General features: G+C 41.2%; 1 protein-coding gene across 1 annotated transcript in view; it reads left to right on the top strand.

Annotated features, from left to right (window-relative positions):
• LOC139754422 (sphingomyelin phosphodiesterase 4-like) overlaps positions 1 to 27304 on the top strand; it is a 187797-nt gene that overhangs the window by 59978 nt on the left and 100515 nt on the right. Inside the window, exon 6 of the mRNA XM_071671699.1 lies at positions 18140 to 18250. Coding sequence (XP_071527800.1) covers positions 18140 to 18250 — 111 coding nt within the window. The remainder of the gene's footprint in view (positions 1 to 18139; positions 18251 to 27304) is intronic.

Here is a 27304-nt window from a genome sequence, read left to right as displayed (position 1 = left end):
AAAAAGGGGGTGACTGTATTGTTGACTGGTTGGTAAGGTTATTTAATGTATGTATGACTCATGGTGAGGTGCCTGAGGATTGGCGGAATGCGTGCATAGTGCCATTGTACAAAGGCAAAGGGGATAAGAGTGAGTGCTCAAATTACAGAGGTATAAGTTTGTTGAGTATTCCTGGCAAATTATATGGGAGGGTATTGATTGAGAGGGTGAAGGCATGTACAGAGCATCAGATTGGGGAAGAGCAGTGTGGTTTCAGAAGTGGTAGAGGATGTGAGGATCAGGTGTTTGCTTTGAAGAATGTATGTGAGAAATACTTAGAAAAGCAAATGGATTTGTATGTAGCATTTATGGATCTGGAGAAGGCATATGATAGAGTTGATAGAGATGCGCTGTGGAAGGTATTAAGAATATATGGTGTGGGAGGCAAGTTGTTAGAAGCAGTGAAAAGTTTTTATCGAGGATGTAAGGCATGTGTACGTGTAGGAAGAGAGGAAAGTGATTGGTTCTCAGTGAATGTAGGTTTGCGGCAGGGGTGTGTGATGTCTCCATGGTTGTTTAATTTGTTTATGGATGGGGTTGTTAGGGAGGTAAATGCAAGAGTTTTGGAAAGAGGGGCAAGTATGAAGTCTGTTGGGGATGAGAGAGCTTGGGAAGTGAGTCAGTTGTTCGCTGATGATACAGCGCTGGTGGCTGATTCATGTGAGAAACTGCAGAAGCTGGTGACTGAGTTTGGTAAAGTGTGTGAAAGAAGAAAGTTAAGAGTAAATGTGAATAAGAGCAAGGTTATTAGGTACAGTAGGGTTGAGGGTCAATTCAATTGGGAGGTGAGTTTGAATGGAGAAAAACTGGAGGAAGTGAAGTGTTTTAGATATCTGGGAGTGGATCTGGCAGCGGATGGAATCATGGAAGCGGAAGTGGATCATATGGTGGGGGAGGGGGCGAAAATTCTGGGAGCCTTGAAGAATGTGTGGAAGTCGAGAACATTATCTCGGAAAGCAAAAATGGGTATTTTTGAAGGAATAGTGGTTCCAACAATGTTGTATGGTTGCGAGGCGTGGACTATGGATAGAGTTGTGCGCAGGAGGATGGATGTGCTGGAAATGAGATGTTTAAGGACAATGTGTGGTGTGAGGTGGTTTGATCGAGTAAGTAACGTAAGGGTAAGAGAGATGTGTGGAAATAAAAAGAGCGTGGTTGAGAGAGCAGAAGAGGGTGTTTTGAAATGGTTTGGTCACATGGAGAGAATGAGTGAGGAAAGATTGACCAAGAGGATATATGTGTCGGAGGTGGAGGGAACGAGGAGAAGAGGGAGACCAAATTGGAGGTGGAAAGATGGAGTGAAAAAGATTTTGTGTGATCGGGGCCTGAACATGCAGGAGGGTGAAAGGAGGGCAAAGAATAGAGTGAATTGGAGCGATGTGGTATACCGGAGTTGACGTGCTGTCAGTGGATTGAATCAAGGCATGTGTATGGGGGTGGGTTGGGCCATTTCTTTCATCTGTTTCCTTGCGCTACCTCGCAAACGCGGGAGACAGCGACAAAGCAAAAAAAAAAAAAAAAAAAATGGTGTTCAGTGTTGTAAATGGAAATGGTGAAGAGCTTCTGGATTTGTGTGCTAAAAAAGGACTGGTGATTGGGAATACCTGGTTTAAAAAGAGAGATTTATTATACTTAACCACCGTCTCCCACATTAGCGAGGTAGCGCAAGGAAACAGGTGAGGAATGGCTGAACCCACCCACATACACATGTATATACATAAATGCCCACACACACACATATACATACATATGCATTTCACTGTATACATACATACACATTTATTTGTTATTATAGTTTGTCACTGTCTCTGGCATTAGCGAGGTAGCACATACACATGCAAATATACATACCTAAACATTTCAATGTATGCATACATATACATATATATACACATGTACGTATTCATGGAAAAAGGTGAGAACAATGGAAGTAAGGGGAGTGGGGGAGGAATGGGATGTATTTAGGGAATCAGTGATGGATTGCGCAAAAGATGCTTGTGGCAAGAGAAGAGTGGGAGGTGGGTTGATTAGAAAGGGTAGTGAGTGGTGGGATGAAGAAGTATGATTATTAGTGAAAGAGAAGAGAGAGGCATTTGGATGATTTTTGCAGGGAAAAAATGCAATTGAGTGGGAGGTGTATAAAAGAAAGAGACAGGAAGTCAAGAGAAAGGTGCAAGAGGTGAAAAAGAGGGCAAATGAGAGTTGGGGTGAGAGAGTATCATTAAATTTTAGGGAGAATAGAGAGATGTTCTGGAAGGAGGTAAATAAAGTGTGTAAGACAAGGGAGCAAATGGGAACTTCAGTGAAGGGCGCAAATGGGGAGGTGATGTGAGGAGATGGAGTGAGTATTTTGAAGGTTTGTTGAATGTGTTTGATGATAGAGTGGCAGATATAGGGTGTTTTGGTCGAGGTGGTGTGCAAAGTGAAAGGGTTAGGGAATATGATTTGGTAAACAGAGAAGAGGTAGTAAAAGCTTTACGGAAGATGAAAGCCGGCAAGGCAGCAGGTTTGGATGGTATTGCAGTGAAATTTATTAAAAAAGGGGGTGACTGTATTGTTGACTGGTTGGTAAGGTTATTTAATGTATGTATGACTCGTGGTGAGGTGCCTGAGGATTGGCGGAATGCGTGCATAGTGCCATTGTACAAAGGCAAAGGGGATAAGAGTGAGTGCTCAAATTACAGAGGTATAAGTTTGTTGAGTATTCCTGGTAAATTATATGGGAGGATATTGATTGAGAGGGTGAAGGCATGTACAGAGCATCAGATTGGGGAAGAGCAGTGTGGTTTCAGAAGTGGTAGAGGATGTTTGGATCAGGTGTTTGCTTTGAAGAATGTATGTGAGAAATACTTAGAAAAGCAAATGGATTTGTATGTAGCATTTATGGATCTGGAGAAGGCATATGATAGAGTTGATAGAGATGCTCTGTGGAAGGTATTAAGAATATATAGTGTGGGAGGCAAGTTGTTAGAAGCAGCGAAAAGTTTTTATCGAGGATGTAAGGCATGTGTACGTGTAGGAAGAGAGGAGAGTGATTGGTTCTCAGTGAATGTAGGTTTGCGGCAGGGGTGTGTGATGTCTCCATGATTGTTTGATTTGTTTATGGATGGGGTTGTTAGGGAGGTGAAAGCAAGAGTTTTGGAAAGAGGGGCGAGTATGAAGTCTGTTGTGGATGAGAGAGCTTGGGAAGTGAGTCAGTTGTTGTTCGCTGATGATACAGCGCTGGTGGCTGATTCATGTGAGAAACTGCAGAAGCTGGTAACTGAGTTTGGTAAAGTGTGTGAAAGAAGAAAGTTAAGAGTAAATGTGAATAAGAGCAAGGTTATTAGGTACAGTAGGGTTGAGGGTCAAGTCAATTGGGAGGTAAGTTTGAATGGAGAAAAACTAGAGGAAGTAAAGTGTTTTAGATATCTGGGAGTGGATCTGGCAGCGGATGGAACCATGGAAGCGGAAGTGGATCATAGGGTGGGGGAGGGGGCGAAAATCCAGGGAGCCTTGAAGAATGTGTGGAAGTCGAGAACATTATCTCGAAAAGCAAAAATGGGTATGTTTGAAGGAATAGTATTTCCAACAATGTTGTATGGTTGTGAGGCGTGGGCTATGGATAGAGTTGTGCGCTGGAGGATGGATGTGCTGGAAATGAGATGTTTGAGGACAATGTGTGGTGTGAGGTGGTTTGATCGAGTAAGTAACGTAAGGGTAAGAGAGATGTGTGGAAATAAAAAGAGCGTGGTTGAGAGAGCAGAAGAGGGTGTTTTGAAATGGTTTGGTCACATGGAGAGAATGAGTGAGGAAAGATTGACCAAGAGGATATATGTGTCGGAGGTGGAGGGAACGAGGAGAAGAGGGAGACCAAATTGGAGGTGGAAAGATGGAGTGAAAAAGATTTTGTGTGATCGGGGCCTGAACATGCAGGAGGGTGAAAGGAGGGCAAAGAATAGAGTGAATTGGAGCGATGTGGTATACCGGAGTTGACGTGCTGTCAGTGGATTGAATCAAGGCATGTGTATGGGGGTGGGTTGGGCCATTTCTTTCATCTGTTTCCTTGCGCTACCTCGCAAACGCGGGAGACAGCGACAAAGCAAAAAAAAAAAAAAAAAAAATGGTGTTCAGTGTTGTAAATGGAAATGGTGAAGAGCTTCTGGATTTGTGTGCTAAAAAAGGACTGGTGATTGGGAATACCTGGTTTAAAAAGAGAGATTTATTATACTTAACCACCGTCTCCCACATTAGCGAGGTAGCGCAAGGAAACAGGTGAGGAATGGCTGAACCCACCCACATACACATGTATATACATAAATGCCCACACACACACATATACATACATATGCATTTCACTGTATACATACATACACATTTATTTGTTATTATAGTTTGTCACTGTCTCTGGCATTAGCGAGGTAGCACATACACATGCAAATATACATACCTAAACATTTCAATGTATGCATACATATACATATATATACACATGTACGTATTCATGGAAAAAGGTGAGAACAATGGAAGTAAGGGGAGTGGGGGAGGAATGGGATGTATTTAGGGAATCAGTGATGGATTGCGCAAAAGATGCTTGTGGCAAGAGAAGAGTGGGAGGTGGGTTGATTAGAAAGGGTAGTGAGTGGTGGGATGAAGAAGTATGATTATTAGTGAAAGAGAAGAGAGAGGCATTTGGATGATTTTTGCAGGGAAAAAATGCAATTGAGTGGGAGGTGTATAAAAGAAAGAGACAGGAAGTCAAGAGAAAGGTGCAAGAGGTGAAAAAGAGGGCAAATGAGAGTTGGGGTGAGAGAGTATCATTAAATTTTAGGGAGAATAGAGAGATGTTCTGGAAGGAGGTAAATAAAGTGTGTAAGACAAGGGAGCAAATGGAACTTCAGTGAAGGGCGCAAATGGGGAGGTGATGTGAGGAGATGGAGTGAGTATTTTGAAGGTTTGTTGAATGTGTTTGATGATAGAGTGGCAGATATAGGGTGTTTTGGTCGAGGTGGTGTGCAAAGTGAAAGGGTTAGGGAATATGATTTGGTAAACAGAGAAGAGGTAGTAAAAGCTTTACGGAAGATGAAAGCCGGCAAGGCAGCAGGTTTGGATGGTATTGCAGTGAAATTTATTAAAAAAGGGGGTGACTGTATTGTTGACTGGTTGGTAAGGTTATTTAATGTATGTATGACTCGTGGTGAGGTGCCTGAGGATTGGCGGAATGCGTGCATAGTGCCATTGTACAAAGGCAAAGGGGATAAGAGTGAGTGCTCAAATTACAGAGGTATAAGTTTGTTGAGTATTCCTGGTAAATTATATGGGAGGATATTGATTGAGAGGGTGAAGGCATGTACAGAGCATCAGATTGGGGAAGAGCAGTGTGGTTTCAGAAGTGGTAGAGGATGTTTGGATCAGGTGTTTGCTTTGAAGAATGTATGTGAGAAATACTTAGAAAAGCAAATGGATTTGTATGTAGCATTTATGGATCTGGAGAAGGCATATGATAGAGTTGATAGAGATGCTCTGTGGAAGGTATTAAGAATATATAGTGTGGGAGGCAAGTTGTTAGAAGCAGCGAAAAGTTTTTATCGAGGATGTAAGGCATGTGTACGTGTAGGAAGAGAGGAGAGTGATTGGTTCTCAGTGAATGTAGGTTTGCGGCAGGGGTGTGTGATGTCTCCATGATTGTTTGATTTGTTTATGGATGGGGTTGTTAGGGAGGTGAAAGCAAGAGTTTTGGAAAGAGGGGCGAATATGAAGTCTGTTGTGGATGAGAGAGCTTGGGAAGTGAGTCAGTTGTTGTTCGCTGATGATACAGCGCTGGTGGCTGATTCATGTGAGAAACTGCAGAAGCTGGTAACTGAGTTTGGTAAAGTGTGTGAAAGAAGAAAGTTAAGAGTAAATGTGAATAAGAGCAAGGTTATTAGGTACAGTAGGGTTGAGGGTCAAGTCAATTGGGAGGTAAGTTTGAATGGAGAAAAACTAGAGGAAGTAAAGTGTTTTAGATATCTGGGAGTGGATCTGGCAGCGGATGGAACCATGGAAGCGGAAGTGGATCATAGGGTGGGGGAGGGGGCGAAAATCCAGGGAGCCTTGAAGAATGTGTGGAAGTCGAGAACATTATCTCGAAAAGCAAAAATGGGTATGTTTGAAGGAATAGTATTTCCAACAATGTTGTATGGTTGTGAGGCGTGGGCTATGGATAGAGTTGTGCGCTGGAGGATGGATGTGCTGGAAATGAGATGTTTGAGGACAATGTGTGGTGTGAGGTGGTTTGATCGAGTAAGTAATGTAAGGGTAAGAGAGATGTGTGGAAATAAAAAGAGCGTGGTTGAGAGAGCAGAAGAGGGTGTTTTGAAATGGTTTGGGCACATGGAGAGAATGAGTGAGGAAAGATTGACCAAGAGGATATATGTGTCGGAGGTGGAGGGAACGGGGAGAAGTGGGAGACCAAATTGGAGGTGGAAAGATGGAGTGAAAAAGATTTTGTGTGATCGGGGCCTGAACATGCAGGAGGGTGAAAGGAGGGCAAGGAATAGAGTGAATTGGATCGATGTGGTATACCGGGGTTGACGTGCTGTCAGTGGATTGAATCAGGGCATGTGAAGCGTCTGGGGTAAACCGTGGAAAGCTGTGTAGGTATGTATATTTGCGTGTGTGGACGTATGTATATACATGTGTATGGAGGTGGGTTGGGCCATTTCTTTCGTCTGTTTCCTTGCGCTACCTTGCAAACGCGGGAGACCGACAAAGCAAAAAAAAAAAAAAAAAAAAGAAAAAAAAAAAAAATATTCATACTTGCTGCCTTCATTCCTTCCTGTCGCCAACCCGCCACACATGAAATGGCACCCCCCTCCCCCCGCGCATGTGCAAGGTAGCACCAGGAAAAGACAATAAAGGCCACATTCGTTCATACTCAGTCTCTAGCTGTCTTGTGTAATGCACCAAAACTACAGCTCCCCTTCCATATCCAGGCCCCACAGAAATTCTCATGGTTTACCCTAGAGGCTTCACATGCCATGGTTCAATCCATTGACAGCACCTCAACCCTGGTATACCACATCGCTCCACTTCACTCTATTCCTTTGAATGCCTTTCACCCTTCTATATGTTCAGACCCCGATTGCTCAAAATCTTTTTCACTCCATCCTTCCATCTCCAATTTGGTCTCCCACTTCTCCTCGTTCTCTCTACCTTTAATACATATATCCTCTTTGTCAATCTTTCCTCACTCATTCTCTCCATGTGATCAAACTATTTCAATACACCCTTTTCTGCCCTCTCACCCACACTATTTGTATTGCCACACATCTCTCTTACCCTTTCATTACTTACTCGATCAATCCACCTCACACCACATATTGTCCTTAAACATTCCGTTTCCAACACATCCACCCTCCTCTGCACAACCCTATGTATAGCCCATGCCTCACAACCATATAACATTGTTGGAACCTCTATTCCTTCACACATACCCATTTTTGCTCTCTGAGATAACATTCTCCCCTTAAACACATTCTTCAAAGCTCCCAGAACCTTTGCCCCCTCCCCCAGCCTGTGACTCATTTATCCCCTTTGCCTTTGTACAATGGCTCTATGCATGCATTCAACCAATCATCAGGCACTTCACTATGAACCATACTTACATTGAATATCCACTTCCATCCAAACCCACCACCTTGCCGGCTTTCATCTTCCGCAAAGGTTTCACTACCTCTTCTCTGTTTTCCAAACTATTCTCCCTGACCCTCTCACTTCGCACACCATCTCAACCAAAACACATTATATCAGCCACTCTGTCATCAAACACATTCAGCAAACCTTCAAAATACTCACTTCATCTCCTTCTCACTTCATCACTACTTGTTGTTACCTCTCCATTAGCCCCCTTCACCAGTCTTCCCATTTGTTCTCTTATGCTTTTTATTTACCCCCTTCAAAAACATCTTTTTATTCTCCCCATAATTTAATGGTACTCTCTCACCCCAACTCTCATTTGCCTTCTTTTTCACCTCTTGCACCTTTTTTTGCTCTCCGAGATAATGTTCTTGCCTTAAACACACTCTTCAGCGCTCCCAGAATCTTCGCCTCATCCCCCACCCTGTGACTCATTACTGCTTCCATGGTTCCATCTGCTGCTAAATCCACTCTCAGATATCTAAAACACTTCACTTCCTCCAAATTTTCTCCATTCAAACTTATCTCCCAATTGATTTGTCCCCCAACCCTACTGTACCTAATAACCTTGCTCTCATTCACATTTACTCTCAGCTTTCTTCTTTCACACACTTTACCAAACTCAGTCATCAACTTCTGCAGTTAACTGCCATTATCACTGTATCATCAGCAAACAACTAACTCACTTCCCAAGACCTCTCATCCACCACAGACTGCATACTTGCCCCTCTCTCCAAGACTTGCATTCACCTCCCAATAATCCCATCCATAAACAAATTAAACAACCGTGGAGAAATCATGCACCCCTGCCGCAAACCAACATTCACTGGAAACCAATCACTTTCCTCTCTTCCTACTCGTACACATGCCTTACATCCTTGATGAAAACTTTTCACTGCTTCTAGCAACTTACCTCCCACACCATATACTCTTAATACCTTCCACAGAGCATCTCTATCAACTCCATCATATGCCTTCTCCAGATCCATAAATGATACATACATATTCGTCTGTTTTTCTAAGTATTTCTCACATACATTCTTCAAAGCAAACACTTGATCCGCACATCCTCTACCACTTCTGAAACCACACTGCTCTTCCTCAATCTGATGCTGTGTACATGCCTTTACCCTCTCAATCAATACCCTCCCACGTAATTTACCAGGAATACTCAACAAACTTCTACCTCTGTAATTTGAACACTCACCTTTATCCCCTTTGCCTTTGTACAGTGGCATTATGCATGCATTCCACCAATCCTCAGGCACTTCAGTATGAACCATACATACATTGAATATCCATACCAACCAGTCAACAACACAGCCACCCCCTTTTTGATAAATTCCACTTCCATCCAAACCCGCCACCTTGCCAGCGTTCATCTTCAGCAAAGGTTTCACTACCTCTTCTCTGTTTACCAAACCATTCTCCCTGACCCTCTCACTTCGCACACCATCTCAACCAAAACACATTATATCTGCCACTCTATCATCAAACACATTCAACAGGCCTTCAAAACACTCACTCCATCTCCTTCTCACTTTATCACTACTTGTTACCTCACCATTACCCCCTTTCACCAATCTTCCCATTTGTTCTCTTCTCTTATGCTTTTTATTTACCCCCTTCCAAAACATCTTTTTATTCTCCCCATAATTTAATGGTACTCTCTCAACCCAACTCTCATTTGCCCTCTTTTTCATCTCTTGCACCTTTCTCGTGACTTCTTCCCTCTTCTTTTATACATTTCCCAGTCATTCGCACTACTTTCCTGCAAAAATCGTCCAAACGCCTCTTTCCTCTCTTTCACTAACAATCTTACTTCATCCCACCACTCAGTACCCTATCTAATCTGCGCACCTCCCACTTTCTTATGCCACAGGCATCTTTTGCACAAGCCATCACTGCTTCCCTAAATACATCCCATTCCTCCTCCACTCCCCTTACTTCATTTGCTGTCACCTTTTTCCATTATGCACACAATCTCTCCTGGTACTTCCTCACACAAGTCTTCTTTCTTAGCTCACTTACTCTCACCACTCTCTCCTTTTCTGAAAACCTCTATAAATCTTCACCTTTGCCTCCACAGGATGATGATCAGACATCCCTCCAGTTGCCCCTCTCAGCACATTAACATCCAAAAGTCTATCTTTCATGCGCCTGTGAATTAACATGTAGTCCAATAGCACTGTCTGGTCATCTCTTCTACTTACATACGTATAATTATGTACATCTATTTTTAAACCAGGTATTCCCAATCACCAGTCCTTTTTCAGTGCGTAAATCTACAAGCTCTTCACCATTTCCATTTACAACACTGAACACCCCATGTACACCAATTATTTCCTCAACTGCCACATTACTCACCTTTGCATTCAAATCACCCATCACTATTACCTGGTCTCGTATATCAAAGCTGCTAACACACTCACTCAGCTGCTCCCAAAACACTTGCCTCTCATGATCTTTCTTCTCATGACCAGATGCATAGGCACCAATAATCACCCATCTTTCATCGACTTTCAGTTTTACTGATTTCAATCTAGAATTTACTTTCTTATACTCTATCACATACTCCCACAACTCCTGTTTTAGGAGTAGTGCTACTTCTTCCTTTGCTTTTGTCCTCTCACCAACCCCTGACTGTACTCCCAAGACATTCCCAAACCACTCTTCCCCTATACCCTTAAACTTTGTTTCACTCAGAGCCAAAACATCCAGGCTCCTTTCCTCAAACATACTACCTATCTCTCATTTTTCTCATGTTGGTTACATCCACAGTCTGAGCCTTCGAGGAGGATGAGCACTCTCCACATGACTCTTTTGTTTCCCCTTTTAGAAGGTTAAAATACAAGGAGGGGAGGGTTTCTAACCCCCTCTCTCATCCCCTTTAGTTGCCTTCTACGACATGTGGGGAATGTGTGGGAAATATTATTTCTCCCTATCCCCAGGGATAAGTATTCTTTCTCCCTTATCCTTAGGGATAAGTATTCTTTCTCCCCTATCCCCAGAGATACACAGACATATACATATATACACATGTACATATTCATACTTGCTGCCTTCATCTATTCCCATTGCCTGCCCCGCCACACGCAAAATAGCATCCCCCTCCTCCAGCGTGATAGCACCAGGAACAGACAAAAAAAAGTCACATTCATTAACACTGTCTCTAGCTGTCATGTGTAATTCACCAAAACCACAGCTCCCTTCCACAACCAGGCCCCACAGACCTTTCCATGGTTTACCCCAGATGCTTCACATGCCCAACTTCAATCCATTGACAGCACGTTGACCCCGGTAAACCACAGCGTTCCAATTCACTCTATTCCTTGCACGCCTTTCACCCTCCTGTATGTTCAGGCCCCTATCCCTCAAAATTTTTTTCTTTCCATCTTTCCACCTCCAATTTGGTCTCCCGATTCTCCTTCCCTCCACCTCTGACACATATATCCTCTTTGTCAATCTTTCCTCACTCATTCTCTTCTGCTCTCTCAACCACATTCTTTTTATTACCACACATCTCTCTTACCCTTTCATTACTTAATCAAACCACCTCTCACGACATGTTGTCCTCACACATTTCATTTCCAACACATCCACCCTCCTCCGTACAGCCCTATCTATGCAACCATATAACATTGTTGGAACCACTATTCCTTCAAACATACCCATTTTTGCTCTCCAAGATAACATTCTCGCCTTAAACACATTCTTCAACGCTCCCAGAACCTTCGTCCCCTCCTCCACCCTGTGACTCACTTCTGCGTCCATGGTTCCATCCGCTGCTAAGTCCACCCCCAGATATCTAACACACTTCACATCCTCCAGTTTTTCTCCATTCAAACTTATCTCCCAGTTAAGTTGTCCTTTGACCCTACTGAACCTAATAACCTTGTTCTTATTCACATTTACTCTCAACTTTTTTCTTTATCACACTTTACCAAACTGTCACCAACTAATGCAGTTCCTCACCCGAATCAGCCACCAGCACTGTATCATCAACGAACAACAACTGACTCTCTTCCCAAGCCCTATCATCCACAACAGACTGCATACTTGCCCCTCTCTCCAAAACTTTCATTCACCTCCCTAACCACCCCATCCATAAACAGATTGAACAACCATGGAGATATCATGCACCCCTGCTGCAAACCAACATTCACTGGGAACCAATCACTTTCCTCTCCTTCTACTCATACACATATCTTATATCCTTGGTAAAAAGTTTTCACTGCTTCTAGCAAGTTACCTCCCGCACCATATACTCTTAAAGCCTTCCACAAAATATTTCCATCCACCTTATCATATGCCTTCTTCAGATCCATAAATGATATGAACAAATTCATCTGTTTTCCTAAGTATTTCTCACATACATTCTTCCGAGCAAACACCTGATCCACACATCCTTCTTCACTTCTGAAACCATACTGCTCTTCCCCAATCTGATGCTCTGTACATGCCTTTACCCTCTCAATCAATACCCTCCCATATAATTTTCCAGGAATATTCAACAAACTTATACCCCTGTAATTTGAACACTCACCTTTAACCCCTTTACCTTTGTACGATGGCACTATGCATGCATTCTGCCAATCCTCAGGCACTTCACCATGATCCATACATACATTGAAAGTCCTTACCAACCAATCAACAAAACAGTCACCCCATTTTTTTGATAATATCCACTGCAATACCATCGAAACCCACTGCCTTGCCAGCTTTCATTTTTCGCAAAGCTTTCAATACCTCTTCTCTGTTCACTAAACCATTCCCCCTGATTCTCATTTTGCACTCCACCCCAACCAAAACACCCTATATCTGCCATTCTATAATCAAACACATTCAATAAGCCTTCAAAATATTCACTCCATCTTCTCACCTCATCACTACTTGTTATTACCTTCCCATTTTCCCCCCCTTCACCGTTGTTCCCATTTGTTCTCTTGTCTTATGCACTTAATTTACCTCCTTCCAAAAAGTCTTTTTTATTTTTTTTTATTTTTATTTTGCTTTGTCGCTGTCTCCCTCGTTTGCGAGGTAGTGCAAGGAAACAGACGAAAGAAATGGCCCAACCCACCCCCATACACATGTATATACACACACGTCCACACATGCAAATACACATACCTATACATCTCAATGTACACATATATATTACACACACAGACACATACATATATACCCATGCACACAATTCACACTGTCTGCCTTTATTCATTCCCATCGCCACCTCACCACACATGGAATACCATCCCCCTCCCCCCTCATGTGTGCGGGGTAGCGCTAGGAAAAGACAACAAAGGCCAGAAATCCTCCCCTCCTTGTATTTTTTAACTTTCTAAAAAAATGGGAAACAGAAGGAGTCACGCGGGGAGTGCTCATCCTCCTCGTAGACTCAGGTTGGGGTGTCTAAATGTGTGTGGATGTAACCAAGATGTGAAAAAAGGAGAGATAGGTAGTATGTTTGAGGAAAGGAACCTGGATGTTTTGGCTCTGAGTGAAACGAAGCTCAAGGGTAAAGGGGACGAGTGGTTTGGGAATGTCTTGGGAGTAAAAGTCTTTTTATTATCCCTAAAATTTAATGATACTCTCTCGCCCCAACTCTCATTTGCCCTGTTTTTCACATCTTGCACTTTTCTCTTAACCTCCTGCCTCTTTCTTCTATGCCTTTCCCAGTCATTTGCATTACTTCCATGCAAAAATTGTCCAAACACCTCTCTTTTATCTTTCACTTACATTCTTACTTTTTCATCCCACCATTCACTACCCTTTCTAATCTGCCTATCTCCAATCTTTCTTATGCCAGATGCATCTTTTGCACAAGCCATCACTGCTTCCCTAAATACATCCCATTCCTCCCCCACTCCCCTTGCATCATCTACTTTCATATTTTGCCATTCTGCACTCAACCTCTCCTGATACTTCCTCACACAAGTCTCCTTCCCAAGCTCACTTACTCTCACCACTCTCTTCTCTTCAACAGATTGGGATGTCTAAATGTGTGTGGATGTAACCAAGATGAGAAAAAATGGAGAGATATGTTGTTTGTTTGAGGAAAGGAACCTGGATGTTTTGGCTATGAAGCTCAAGGGTAAAGTGGAAGAGTGGTTTGAGAATGTCTTGGGAGTAAAGTCAGGAGTTAGTGAGAGGACAAGAGCAAAGGAAAGAGTAGCACTCCCTCCTGAAGCAGGAGTTGTGGGAATGTGATGGAGTGTAAGAAAGTAAACTCTAGATTGATATGGGTAAAACTGAAAGTGGATAGAGAGAAATGAGTGATTATTGGTGCCTTTGCACGTGGTCATGAGAAGAAAGATCATGAGAGGCATGTGTTTTGGGAGCAGCTGAGTGAGTGTGTTAGCAGCTTTGATGCACGAAACCGGGTTATAGTGATGGGTGATTTGAATGCAAAGGTGAGTAATGTGGCAGTTGAGGGTATAATTGGTATGCATGGGGGTGTTCAATGTTGTAAATAAAAATGGTGAAGAGCTTGTGGATTTGTATGCTGAAAAAGGACTGGTGATTGGAAGTACCTGGTTTAAAAAGAGATATACATAAGTATGCATATGTGAGTAGGATAAATGACCAGAGGGCATTATTGGATGTTGATTTTGGATGTTAATGTGCTGAGTGGGGCAGCTGGAGTGATATCATATCACTATCTTGTGGTGGTGAAGGTGAAGATTTGTAAAGGTTATTCAAAAATGAAGAAAGAGAGATTTACATAAGTATATGTATGTGAGTAGGAGAGATGGTCAAAGGGCATTACTGGATTATGTGTAAATTGATAGGCTTGTAAATGAGACTTTTGGATGTTAATGTGCTGAGAGGGGCAGCTGGAGGGAAGTGTGATCACTTTCTTATTGAGGCGAAGGTGAAGATTTGTAGAGGTATTCAGAAAAGAAGAGGGAATGTTGGGGAGAAGAAAGTGATTAGAGTGTCTGAGCTTGGAAAGGAAACTTGTGTGAGAAAGTATCAAGATAGATTAAATGTAGAATGGTAAAAGGTAAGAGCAAATGACGTTAGGGAAGTGGAGGAGGAATGCGATGTATTTAGGGAAGCACTGATGGCTTGCACAAAAGATGCATGTGGCATGAGAAAGGTGGGAGGTGAGCAGATTAGAAAGGGTAGTGAGTGGTGGGATGAAGAAGTAAGATTGTTAGTGAAAGCAAAGAGAGAAAGAGTCATTTGGACGATTTTTGCAGGGAAGTAGTGCAAATGACTGGGAGATGTATAAAAGAAGGTGGCAAGAGGCCAAGAGAAAGGTGTAAGAGATGAAAAAGAGAGCAAATGAAAGTTGGGGTGAGAGAGTATCATTAAGTTTTAGGGAGAATAAAAAGATGTTTTGGAAGGAGGTGTATAACATGCATAAGGCAAGAGAACAAATGGGAACATTGGTGAAGGGGGCAAATGGGGAGTTAATAACAAGTAGTGATGAAGTGAGGAGATGGAGTGAGTATTTTGAAGGTTTGTTGAATGTGTTTGATGATAGCAGTGGCAGATGTAGGTTTTTTGGTTGGGATGGTATGTGGTGAGAGGGTCAGGGAGAATGGTGTGGTAAACAGAGATGAGCTAGTGAAAGTTTTGTGGAAGATGAAAGCCAGCAAGGTTGCAGGTTTGGATGGTATTGCAGTGGAATTTATTGAAAAAGGGGTGACTGTTGTTGATTGGTTGGTAAGTATAATCAGTGTATGTATGGATCATGGTGAAGTGTTTGAGGATTGGCGGAATGCATGCATAGTGCCATTGTCAAAGGCAAAGGGAATAAAGGTGAGTGTTGAGATTTCAAAGGCATAAGTTTGTTGAGTATTCCTGAGAAATTATATGGGAGGGTATTGATTGAGAGCATCAGATTGGGGAAGAACAGTGTGGTTTCAGAATTGGTAGAGGATGTGTGGATCAGGTGTGTGCTTTGAACAATTTATGTGAGAAATATTTAGAAAAACAAATGGATTTGTATGTAACATTTATGGACCTGGAGAAGGCATATGTGAGGGTTGTTAGAGATGCTTTATGGAAGGTATTAAGGGTATATGGTGTAAGAGGTAAGTTGGTAGAAGCAGTGAAAAGTTTTTACTAAGGATGTAATGCATGTTTACGAATGGAAAGAGAGGAACGTGGTTGGTTCCCAGTGAAAGTCTGTTTGCAGCAGGGGTGCGTGATTTCCCCATGGCTGTTTGATTTGTTTGTGGATGGGGTTGTTAGAGAGGTGTATGGAGGAGTTTTGGAAGAGAGGGGTAAGTATGCAGTCTGTTGTGGATGAGAGGGCTTGGAAAGAGAGTCTGTTGATACAGCATTGGTGGCTGATTCAGGTGAGAAACTGCAGAGGTTGGTGACTGAGTTTGGTAAAGTGTGTGAAAGGAGAAAGTTGAAAGTGAATGTGAATAAGAGCAAGGTTATTAGGTTCAGTAGGGCTGAGGGGCAAGTTAATTGGGAGATAAGTTTGAATGGAGGAAAACTGGAGGAAGTGAACTGTTTTAGAATGTGGCGTTTTTGTCTTTTCCTGGCACTACCTCGCTGGAGGGGGTGTGTGTGTGTGTGTGTGTGTGTTTGTGTGCGTGCACTCGTGCTATTTCCTGTGTGGCGGGGTGGTGATGGGAATGGATGAAGGCAGCAAGTATGAATATGTACATGTGTATATATGTACATGTCTGTGTATGTGTATGAATATATACTTTGAAATGTATATGTATGTATATATGCATGTATGGGGGTATATGTATATATATGTGTATATGAGTGGTTGGGCCATTTTTTGTCTGTTTCCTTGTGCTACCTCATTGACGCAGGAAACAGCGATTAAGTATAATGAATAAAAATATATAACAATAAATTCAAATTTTTTCCCTCTTCCATATCTTTTAATTTTTGATGGTTTTAGATATATAGTGTGCAGTTTGTGTTGAGGTGCTTTTACTATCTCCACACTTGTCCTTATTATTGTTCTCACATTCCAAATATTATTTCAGTAAATCCCACATTGAATGATTTCTTTAAATCATCATTTGAAATATTTTTTAACTTTTGGGACTGAGAATGGATCCTGCTTTTGTCTTTAAAAATACTGCAACCAGTCCTTACTTCCACACATTTTAGTTTGTTGTGATATCTGCAAAACTTCCACAGATTATCAAAGAGAAAGCAGTGGATGAAATGTATTTTTGAAGTGGTTATTTTTCCATTCATATATGAATATCTTTAACATTGTAAAGTTGAATATATTTTTTTTAATTTTGTAAGACTTTAAAGGGTTAAGAATTCCAAGTTGTGCTGGTTTTACCAATGGGGTGTTTCATATGTTAAAGTATGTCTTGTGTTGTAAGTTACATGGCAAAGCAAATGCTTTTTAGTTATAGTCTCCCGTGTCCAAATTGAAATCAGTGTACCTTGATATAGGTGAGTGAAAAATGAAATTGACAAGCTGCTTGATGATAGATAGAGCCTCTGCACCTTTGAGGTAGATACAAAAAAGATTTTGCTACATAACTTGTTTGTGCATGATGCATATGCTATAGTTAGGGGATTGAGGGTAACTGTTTGGTTAGGATGTACCTTGTTTTCCAGTTGCTTGACCACACAACATTGGTCTGTTTTTGGCTGAACAAATTTGAGTTCTTATGTTAGCTAGAAATGGTTAGGTAATTGGTAGTAGTATATAGGTTGCCAACAACTAGGGAGGTATATTACCAGTACTTCCTGCCTGGTTATCTGGAGGGTTAGTGACAGCTATGTAGTGAGCCAACACTGAAGTGGCTGTCAAGTTACACTCCTCTGACCAAGGTAGCTGTCTTTCTGCCCCACCCATACATGGACTGCTGGTATTTTGTCCACAAACATATAATCCCTCCTTGTTACACATAACACTTGACAGCACTTAACTTGCACAGCTCATTCTTCACAACTCTAGATTTTCCTGTCTTGAACGCTGTGTGCTAGCCCTGCCATTTGGCAAAATGGTAGGAGCAGTAGATAGAAAAAGTAGTTAGGAGCATCTGCTAGAAGTAGTAGGTAAGAATTAGGAGCATCCGGTAGAAGTAGTAGGTAAGAACATTAGGCAGGAGCTTTAGGCAGAAGTAGTCAGAAGTAGCATTAGGTAGGAGCCTCTGCAAATGCTGTGCTAGAGTTGCCTTCTGCTAGTGACCTGTTAACGGTGAGGCACTCACTGCTGAGAAGCTGCACTAGAGTTCCCTAGTTATAGAGACACTATTTCCATGGCCACTTCCTTAAGGGAGTTCCTGAAGGGAACAAGCTTATTTATGTTTTTTAGAATTAGATATTTGTTAAAGCCAGGAAGGGTCAGATTGGTTAGTGCAGTTTGCAGCGAATGTGTGTTAAGGCTCAGAAACATGTATTGTGTAGTTTCCTAAAGTGTTTGTTTTTGCATGAATAGATCATGTGTGCATGAATATCAGCAGCTGTCCTCATGAGTTATCCTGTTGATCAGGTCTTGGTGCAAGTGCTGATGGAGATGTGGGTGAATCAGTGCCTTCTCCCGCCAACACGGTTACCTGGACGTTCCCCTCCTTCTTCCCCCTCTTCCCCACATAGTAGTCAGGTAAGCTTAGATTTAACTCAAATGTGTGCTGTATTGATTTGAGGTGCATGAAATTACAAGATTAAAAGTTTGAAAATTAAATTGGTTCCACTGAACTTGAATTGTTCTATTTTCCTGTACTTTGATTTTTTTTGATAATCCCAAAGAACTTTACACTGCTAAGTTTTTATCTCCTATTAGAAGAAGGATTTATAGCATTTTTTGTTCCTTTTTTTTTTTTACATGTTATTTTTCAGTTTTGTTTTGTTTTTGTTGTAACTTTGACAATTTTTATCAACAGCTATTACATATTAATATGCCAATCCATGTTATTATGACAATTTCTGAGTAATATTAAAGTCAAGAGTAGTATCAAAACATCCAGTAATGGCCATACTTGGCCTTTTTTTTCTGTGAAGAAAGTAGGTACTCCTACAACTGACCATTATAGAGTTGATGGGAGGTGTTTCTCGGTCCATATCCATTTTCTACTGGTAGAAGCTCAGAGAGGCATCTGCCCTTCTGTTGTTACATCACTATCATTCTCCTCCCTCTTCTTTCCTAATAGGATAATAGTTCATCAAAGAATGATACACCTATTCCTAGACTTAGGGAAGGATCCTGTTCTTAAAAAGCTTTTCTTAAATTGATCCATATTTTCCCCGTAGAGGAAATAGAGAAATTGTAGTAATGAAAAACTGATTGGCATCTAAATTAATGGTGTGATAAGGCTTTGGGGAATGAGAATCACATAATGTGTGAGGAGGGGACAGGGCATTGTGTAGTTGGTTTGTATTACAATACTGTACGATACTGTAAGCAAAATGAACCTTAATAGCATGACTGTCACTGATGCTGTTCATTACACCATAGCCAATGATGCATACTGATCAGGAATAATTGGCATGTACTGTTTTCATTTATGGACTGACTCAGCAAGAGTTCATTAAGGTTTAAATGTTGTTTTCTTAACTTTTGTGGAACTTTTGCTCATGGAATTGTTAGATATTATTGTGCAGTTGCTCAGCAAGCAAATTTAATTTTTCCAAATTTTTCAAATATTTTTTAACTTAGGAATTTTCTTATGTATAGAAAATCATGTTTCTTGATTTCATATTTCAGTTACTAACTTTCCATATACCAGTCTTCCTGTAAATCAAGGAGTAGGTGTAATTGTTTATGTTAATTCATCTACATAGTCTTGTTTCTGTGCTCCTGATTGACATTATCTGCAGGTAGTAAATAATCCAAAATATCTCCACAGTATTTAAATTATATCTATTTTTGACTTATTTTTTGTGAAAGATGTCATGATTGACCTCTAACATTAGATTACATATAAATAGTAAGACTCCTGTTGGAGATGGCTTCTTACCTTAGTTTTGTGGTAAAGGGTTCTCTTTGAGGTTATTAGTATCTTTCTTCTGATCTTTTGCTCCTTTTCCTCCTCTTGCACCTCATTTTCCTCATCTCTCAAGCCTTTTCTTCATCCTCTTCCATTTGTTTTGATCCTCTTCTTCACTGCCATTATATATCAATAATTAGGGCTTATGCAGAGCATTAATCTGGAGAGGACAGTGTGGTTTCAGGAATGGTTCAGACCCAGACCATTCAAAATATTTTTCTTTCCATCCTTCTGTCTCCAATCTTGTCTCCCCCCCACTTCCTTTTTCCCTCGCCTTACAACACATATATCCTCTTTGTCAACCTCTCACTCATTCATTCCATAAGTCAAAACCACTTCAGCACACCCTCTTCAACTTGCTCAACCAAACTCTACAATTGTAACCACACTTATGTCTTTCCCTTTTATTACTTACATCATCAAACCTTCTTGAATCACAAATTGTCTTGAAACATTTCATTTCCAACACCTCCACCCTTGACATCGTCATCTGCTCTTATATCCTCAGACTTGCATTCATACAACACTTGGAACTAATATACCTCCAATCATACCCATTTTTTTTTTGCCCTTCCAGATAACACTCTCTCTTTCCACACATTCCTCAATGCTCCAAGAACCTTTGCCCCTCACCCACCCTATAACTTACTTATGCTCCCATGGTTCCATTGACTGCCATCGATTTCCACTTCAAGGTATCTAAAACACTTTACTTCCAAATTTTCTCAATTCATATTCACACCCCAACTAATCTGTCTCTCTGCCCTACTAACTCTAATAACCTTTCTTTTATTCACATTTACCCTCAACTTCCAACTTTCACTCTCTCTCCTAAACTCAGTCACCAGTTTCTGCAGTTTCTCACTCAAATCTGCCACTAGTCTGTGTCATCAGTGAACAGCAATCGATTCACTTCCCAGGACCCCTCACCCAGTACTTTCTGTATACTTGCTCCTGTTTCGAAGACCCTTACAGTTATCTCCCTTAACACCCCATCCATAACCAAATTGAACAGCCATGTTGGCATCACATACCCCTTCTGCAGAACATCCTTCACCTGAAACCAATCACAGTCCTCTCTTCCAACACATACAGTCACCTTATGCTCTTGATGAAAACTTTCCACTGCTCCTAGTTACTTTCCTTCCACACCATCCATTCATAAGAACATCCACAAGGCATCTTTGTCAACTGTATCATATGCTTTCTACAGATTTTCAGAAGCCACATACAAAGCCTTGTTTTTCTCTAAGTATTCTTCACACATATTCTTCAAAGCAAAGACCAGATTGACTCATCTACTCCTAACAACATATTGTTCCTCCTCATTCTGATGGTCTTCACCCTCTCATTTACCACTCACCTATACAACTTTCCATGTACACCAAACAAATTTATACCACTGTAGTTCAAACACTCATGTCTGTCACTCTTTCCTTTATATGTTTTCTCTATACATGCTTTCCACAAATCCTAAGGCACTTCATCATGTTCCATTCATACATCAAAAGTCCTAACCAGTCAATAGCACAGTCAACCATTTTCTTAAGAAATTGAACTGCAGTGCCTTTCACTCCAGCCACCCTACCAAATTTCATCTTATGTAAGGCTTTTCCTACCTCATCTTTTGTCACCAAACCGCTTTCCAGGTCTCTCACTTTGTTCACCTTCTCAACCCAGAGATCCTACATATGCCACCATATCAAACACATTCAACAATCCTTCAAAATACTCACTCTCTCTTCTCACCTCATCACTACCTGTGACCACTTCCTTATTTGCCCCTTTCACTGTGCCCCATTTTTTTTCTCTTACTATTAACCTCCTTCCTAAACATCTTATTCTTCCTGAAGTTTACTGAAATCCATTTACCCCATCTCTTATTTGCCCTCCTGTTCAGCCCTTGCTCCTTCCTTTTGACCTGCTGCTTCCTCCTGTACAGCTCCCAACTATTTGCACTCTTTCCGTATAATTATATACCTCCCATACATCTCTCTTTCCTCTTTCATGAGCACCATTACTTTCTCAACTCACCACTACCCTTTCTCACCTTCCTCATGTCACACACTTCTCTTGCATGTGCTAACACTACTTCCTTAAATATCTTGGTATTTCTTTGCACATATCTCATTTTCAAGCTAACTTTCTCCACCCTCTTCTCACCCACATCATTTCCTCTTTTCTAAAAATCCCTACATATTTTCACAATTGCCTCCACCAGGTAGTGATCAGACAGCCTGCTAGGTGCTATTCTCAACTCATTTACATCCAAAGCCTCTCTTTTGCATGCCTATCAATTAGTAAGTAATCCAATGATGCACTCTGATCATTCGTACTCACCCACATGTACATATGTACGTCCATCTTTTTAAACTAGATTTTCCCAAATCTTCAATCCTGATTCTGCACACAATGCCACAAGCTGTTCACCATGTACCTGGGGTGGGGGAGAAAGAATTTTACCTCTGTATTCCCTGCATATCCGAGAAGGTGACTAAAGGGAGTAGGACCAGCAGGATGGAAACCCCTCCCCTTTCTTGTATTTCAGTTTCTAAAGAGATGGAACAGAAGAAGCCAAATGGGGAGTGCTCTTCCTCCACAAAGGCTCAGATTGGGTTGTGTAAATGTGTATAGATGTTGCTAAGATGATTACAAGAAAGGAGGGATGGGTAGTATGTTTGAGGAAAGAAACCTGGATATTCTGGCTTGTGTGAAACAAGGCTCAAGGGCAAAGGAGAAACATGTTTTGGATATATCTATGAAGTAAAGTCAGGGCTTGGTGAGAGGGCAAGAGCTTGTGAAGGGGTAGCACTACTGCTGAAGTAGAAGTTGTGGGGGTGTGTATCAAAGTGTAAGGAAGTGAGCAGAAGACTGATATGGGTAAAAATGAAAATGAGTGTGAGAGATGGGTGATTGTTGTGCTCATGCACCTGGCTATGGAAAGAAAGATCATAAGAGTCAAGTGTTTTGGGAGCAGGTGAGTGAGCATGTCAGCATTTTTGATGTAAGAGACCGGGTATTAGTGATGGATGATTTAAATGTGAGGTGAGGAATGTGGCAGTTGAAGGTATAACTGGGAGGTATGGGGTATTGTTTATTATTAATGCAGTGGGTGAAGAGCCTGGGGATTTTTGGGCAGAAAAAGAACAGTTGATTGGAAATACCTGTTTAAAAAAGAGTGACATTTGCAAGCATACATATGGGAGTAGGAAAGATGGTCATCATATATTATTGGATTACATACTAATTGATAGGCATGCAAGTGAGAGACTTTTGGATGTGAATGTGCTTAGAGGGGCACCTGGTGGGATGTCTGAAAATTACCATGTGAAGGCTAGGGTGAAGATTTGTAGAAGTCTTCAGAAAAGAGGAAACATGCCTTAGTTCCATCCATGGACAATACATTGATCCCTGTATACCACATCATTCCAATTTACTCTGTCCCTTTCATGCCTTCCACCCTCCTGTATGCTCAGACCCCAATCACTGAATAGCTGGTGACCAGGAATACCTAGTTTAAAAAGAGGGACATACATAAGTATATGTGGGTGAATGGGGAAGATGGTCTGGAGGCATTATTGGATTACTTACTAATTGATAAGCATCTGAAAGAGAAGCTCTTGGATGGTATTGTTCTGAGAGGAGCAACTGATAGAATGTCTGATTATTACTTAGTGGAAAGGAGAGTGAAGATTTGTAGAGGTTTTCATATAAGAAATGATATGGGTGAGAAGAGTGTGATTACAGTAAATGAGCTTGGAAAGAAGCAAGGGGAGTGAATAAGGAATGAGAAGTAATTAGGAAAGCAATGCTGGCATGTGTAAGGTGTGAGATGGGCAGATCAGAAAGGGTTGTGAGTGGTGGGATGAGTAAGTAGAAAAAAGTTGCTAATGAAAAAGAAAACAAAGGTATATGGGTGATACATCCAGGCAAGGCAATTGAATGATTGGGAGATGGAGATGTGTAAGAGAAAGCAGCAGGAGGTAAAGACTAAGGTGCAAGAAGGCCACATGAGAGTTGGGGTGAATGAGTATCATAACTTTCAGGGAGAATAAGATGTTTTGGAAGGAGGTAAATGTGTGAAAAAAAAAAGAGAAGAAATAGGAAAATTGGTGAAAAGTGCAAATGGGGAAGTGGTAACAAGTAGTGATGAAGAGAGGATATGATGGAGTGAGTACTCTGAGAGACTGTTGAATGTATTTGATGATAGGATAGCAGATGTAGGGTGTTTTGGTTGGGGTAGTGTGTAAAGGAGAGAGTCATGGAGAACAGTTTAGTTGGGAAAGATGAGATGGAGAAAGCCTTACAAAGGATACAATTTAACGAGGTAGCTGAAGTTCATGGTATTGCCCGTTGAATTTCTTAAGAAAGGGGGTGACTGTATTGTTGATAGGTTAGTTAGGATTTTCCATGTATTTATGGATCATAGTGAGGTGCTAGAGGATTTCTGCTAGCCCCTTTCCACCTTTTTCACCTTGAGCCAATCACCCTTCTATCTTATTTGCACACATGCTTTACTCTCTTGATAAAATCTCATCAGTATTGTAATAGTTTTCCTCCTGATGATATCTTTTACAAACAATCTTAATCAGTCTTGTCATATTTCTCCAGATCCATGAACTCCGTATTTACATAGATGTATAGTGAAAGCTCTGCGGAAGATGAAAGCCGGCAAGGCAGCAGGTTTGGATGGTATTGCAGTGGAATTTATTAAAAAAGGGGGTGACTGTATTATTGACTGGTTGGTAAGGTTATTTAATGTATGTATGACTCATGGTGAGGTGCCTGAGGATTGGCGGAATGCGTGCATAGTGCCATTGTACAAAGGCAAAGGGGATAAGAGTGAGTGCTCAAATTACAGAGGTATAAGTTTGTTGAGTATTCCTGGTAAATTATATGGGAGGGTATTGATTGAGAGGGTGAAGGCATGTACAGAGCATCAGATTGAGGAAGAGCAGTGTGGTTTCAGAAGTGGTAGAGGATGTGTGGATCAGGTGTTTGCTTTGAAGAATGTATGTGAGAAATACTTAGAAAAGCAAATGGATTTGTATGTAGAATTTATGGATCTGGAGAAGACATATGATAGAGTTGATAGAGATGCTCTGTGGAAGGTATTAAGAATATATGGTGTGGGAGTCAAGTTGTTAGAAGCAGTGAAAAGTTTTTATTTAGGATGTAAGGCATGTGTACGTGTAGGAAGAGAGGAAAGTGATTAGTTCTCAGTGAATGTAGGTTTGCGGCAGGGGTGTGTGATGTCTCCATGGTTGTTTAATTTGTTTATGGATGGGGTTGTTAGGGAGGTGAATGCAAGAGTTTTGGAAAGAGGGGCAAGTATGAAGTCTGTTGTGGATGAGAGAGCTTGGGAAGTGAGTCAGTTGTTGTTCGCTGATGATACAGCGCTGGTGGCTGATTCATGTGAGAAACTGCAGAAGCTGGTGACTGAGTTTGGTAAAGTGTGTGAAAGAAGAAAGTTAAGAGTAAATGTGAATAAGAGCAAGGTAATTAGGTACAGTAGGGTTGAGGGTCAAGTCAATTGGGAGGTAAGTTTGAATGGAGAAAAACTAGAGGAAGTAAAGTGTTTTAGATATCTGGGAGTGGATCTGGCAGCGGATGGAACCATGGAAGCAGAAGTGAATCATAGGGTGGGGGAGGGGGCGAAAATCCTGGGAGCCTTGAAGAATGTGTGGAAGTCGAGAACATTATCTCGGAAAGCAAAAATGGGTATGTTTGAAGGAATAGTGGTTCCAACAATGTTGTATGGTTGCGAGGCGTGGGCTATGGATAGAGTTGTGCGCAGGAGGATGGATTTGCTGGAAATGAGATGTTTGAGGACAATGTGTGGTGTGAGGTGTTTTGATCGAGTAAGTAACATAAGGGTAAGAGAGATGTGTGGAAATAAAAAGAGCGTGGTTGAGAGAGCAGAAGAGGGTGTTTTGAAATGGTTTGGGCACATGGAGAGAATGAGTGAGGAAAGATTGACCAAGAGGATATATGTGTCGGAGGTGGAGGGAACGAGGAGAAGTGGGAGACCAAATTGGAGGTGGAAAGATGGAGTGAAAAAGATTTTGTGTGATCGGGGCCTGAACATGCAGGAGGGTGAAAGGAGGGCAAGGAATAGAGTGAATTGGATCGATGTGGTATACCGGGGTTGACGTGCTGTCAGTGGATTGAATCAGGGCATGTGAAGCGTCTGGGGCAAACCATGGAAAGCTGTGTAGGTGTGTATATTTGTGTGTGTGGACATATGTATATACATGTGTATGGGGGTGGGTTGGGCCATTTCTTTCGTCTGTTTCCTTGCGCTACCTCGCAAACGCGGGAGACAGCGGCAAAAAAAAAAAAAAAAAAAAAAAACATTTTTCTTGCTCTAAGTATAACAAAGCTTAAGGGTATAGGGGAAGAATGGTTTGGAAATATCACATGAGTAAAGTTGGGTTGGTGATAGGACAAGAGTTAAAGAAGGGGTAGTACTACTCTTGAAGCAGGAGTTGTGGGAGTATGTGATAGAGTGTAAGGAAGTAAATTCTAGATTGTTGTGGGTAAAGCTGAAAGTGGATGGCAAGAGATCGGTGATTATTGGTACTTATGCATCTGGCAATGAGAGAAAAAGATCATGAGAGTCAAGTGTTTTGGGAGCAGCTCAGTGAATGTGTCAGCAGTTTTGGTGAACGGGACCAGGTACTACTGATGGTTGGTTTAAATGCAAAGATAAGAAATGTGGCAGTTTGGGGTACAATTGGTATGCATGGGGTATTCAGTTTTATGAATGGAAATGGTGAAGGGCTTGTGGAGTTATTGTTTATTTATTATTGTATTATACTTAATAGCTATATCCCGCATCTGCAAGGTAGCACAAGGAAACAGATGAAGACAAGGTAGCACAAGGAAACAGATGAAGAATGGCCCATCCACTCGTATACACACATATATATACATACATAAATGCCCATCTTTTTCTTTTTTCTTTCATACTATTCAGTGAATAGACGATGAAAAAAAAAAGCATGCTTGTGATAGACTGGGTGGTATTTTACTGGTATGATACACAATCAAAGCTGTGCTCCACTGGGATGTCTGACATAGCATCTGAATGCTCTTCCATGCAAAGATCATTCAGATGCTATGTCAGATATCCCAGTGGAGCACAGCTTTGATTGTGTATCATACCAGTAAGATATCACCCAGTCTATCACAAGCATGCTTTTTTTTCATCATCCATTGATACTGCAAATAATTGTTGTATGTAAGTGAATCATCCAGAGTCTGAACCTACATATGGTAGCTGCCTGAAGTATAGGTAACAGACATTTAGCTGCTGATATTTGATGTAAGCTTCTGATTTAGAAGTTGCAGACAATGATATATTAAGTAGACAATGCCATTTATATATATATATATATATATATATATATATATATATATATATATATATATATATATATATATTACAGAGGTCTAAGTTTGTTGAGTATTCCTGGTAAATTATATGGGAGGGTATTGATTGAGAGGGTGAAGGCATGTACAGAGCATCAGATTGGGGAAGAGCAGTGTGGTTTCAGAAGTGGTAGAGGATGTGTGGATCAGGTGTTTGCTTTGAAGAATGTATGTGAGAAATACTTAGAAGAGCAAATGGATTTGTATGTAGCATTTATGGATCTGGAGAAGGCATA

The sequence above is a fragment of the Panulirus ornatus genome, chromosome 17 (assembly GCF_036320965.1).
Source record: "Panulirus ornatus isolate Po-2019 chromosome 17, ASM3632096v1, whole genome shotgun sequence".
In the NCBI taxonomy this organism is placed as follows: Eukaryota; Metazoa; Arthropoda; class Malacostraca; order Decapoda; family Palinuridae; genus Panulirus; species Panulirus ornatus.
The sequence above is the reverse complement of the archived record's forward strand: the minus strand, read 5'-3'. Positions and strand labels throughout refer to the sequence as shown.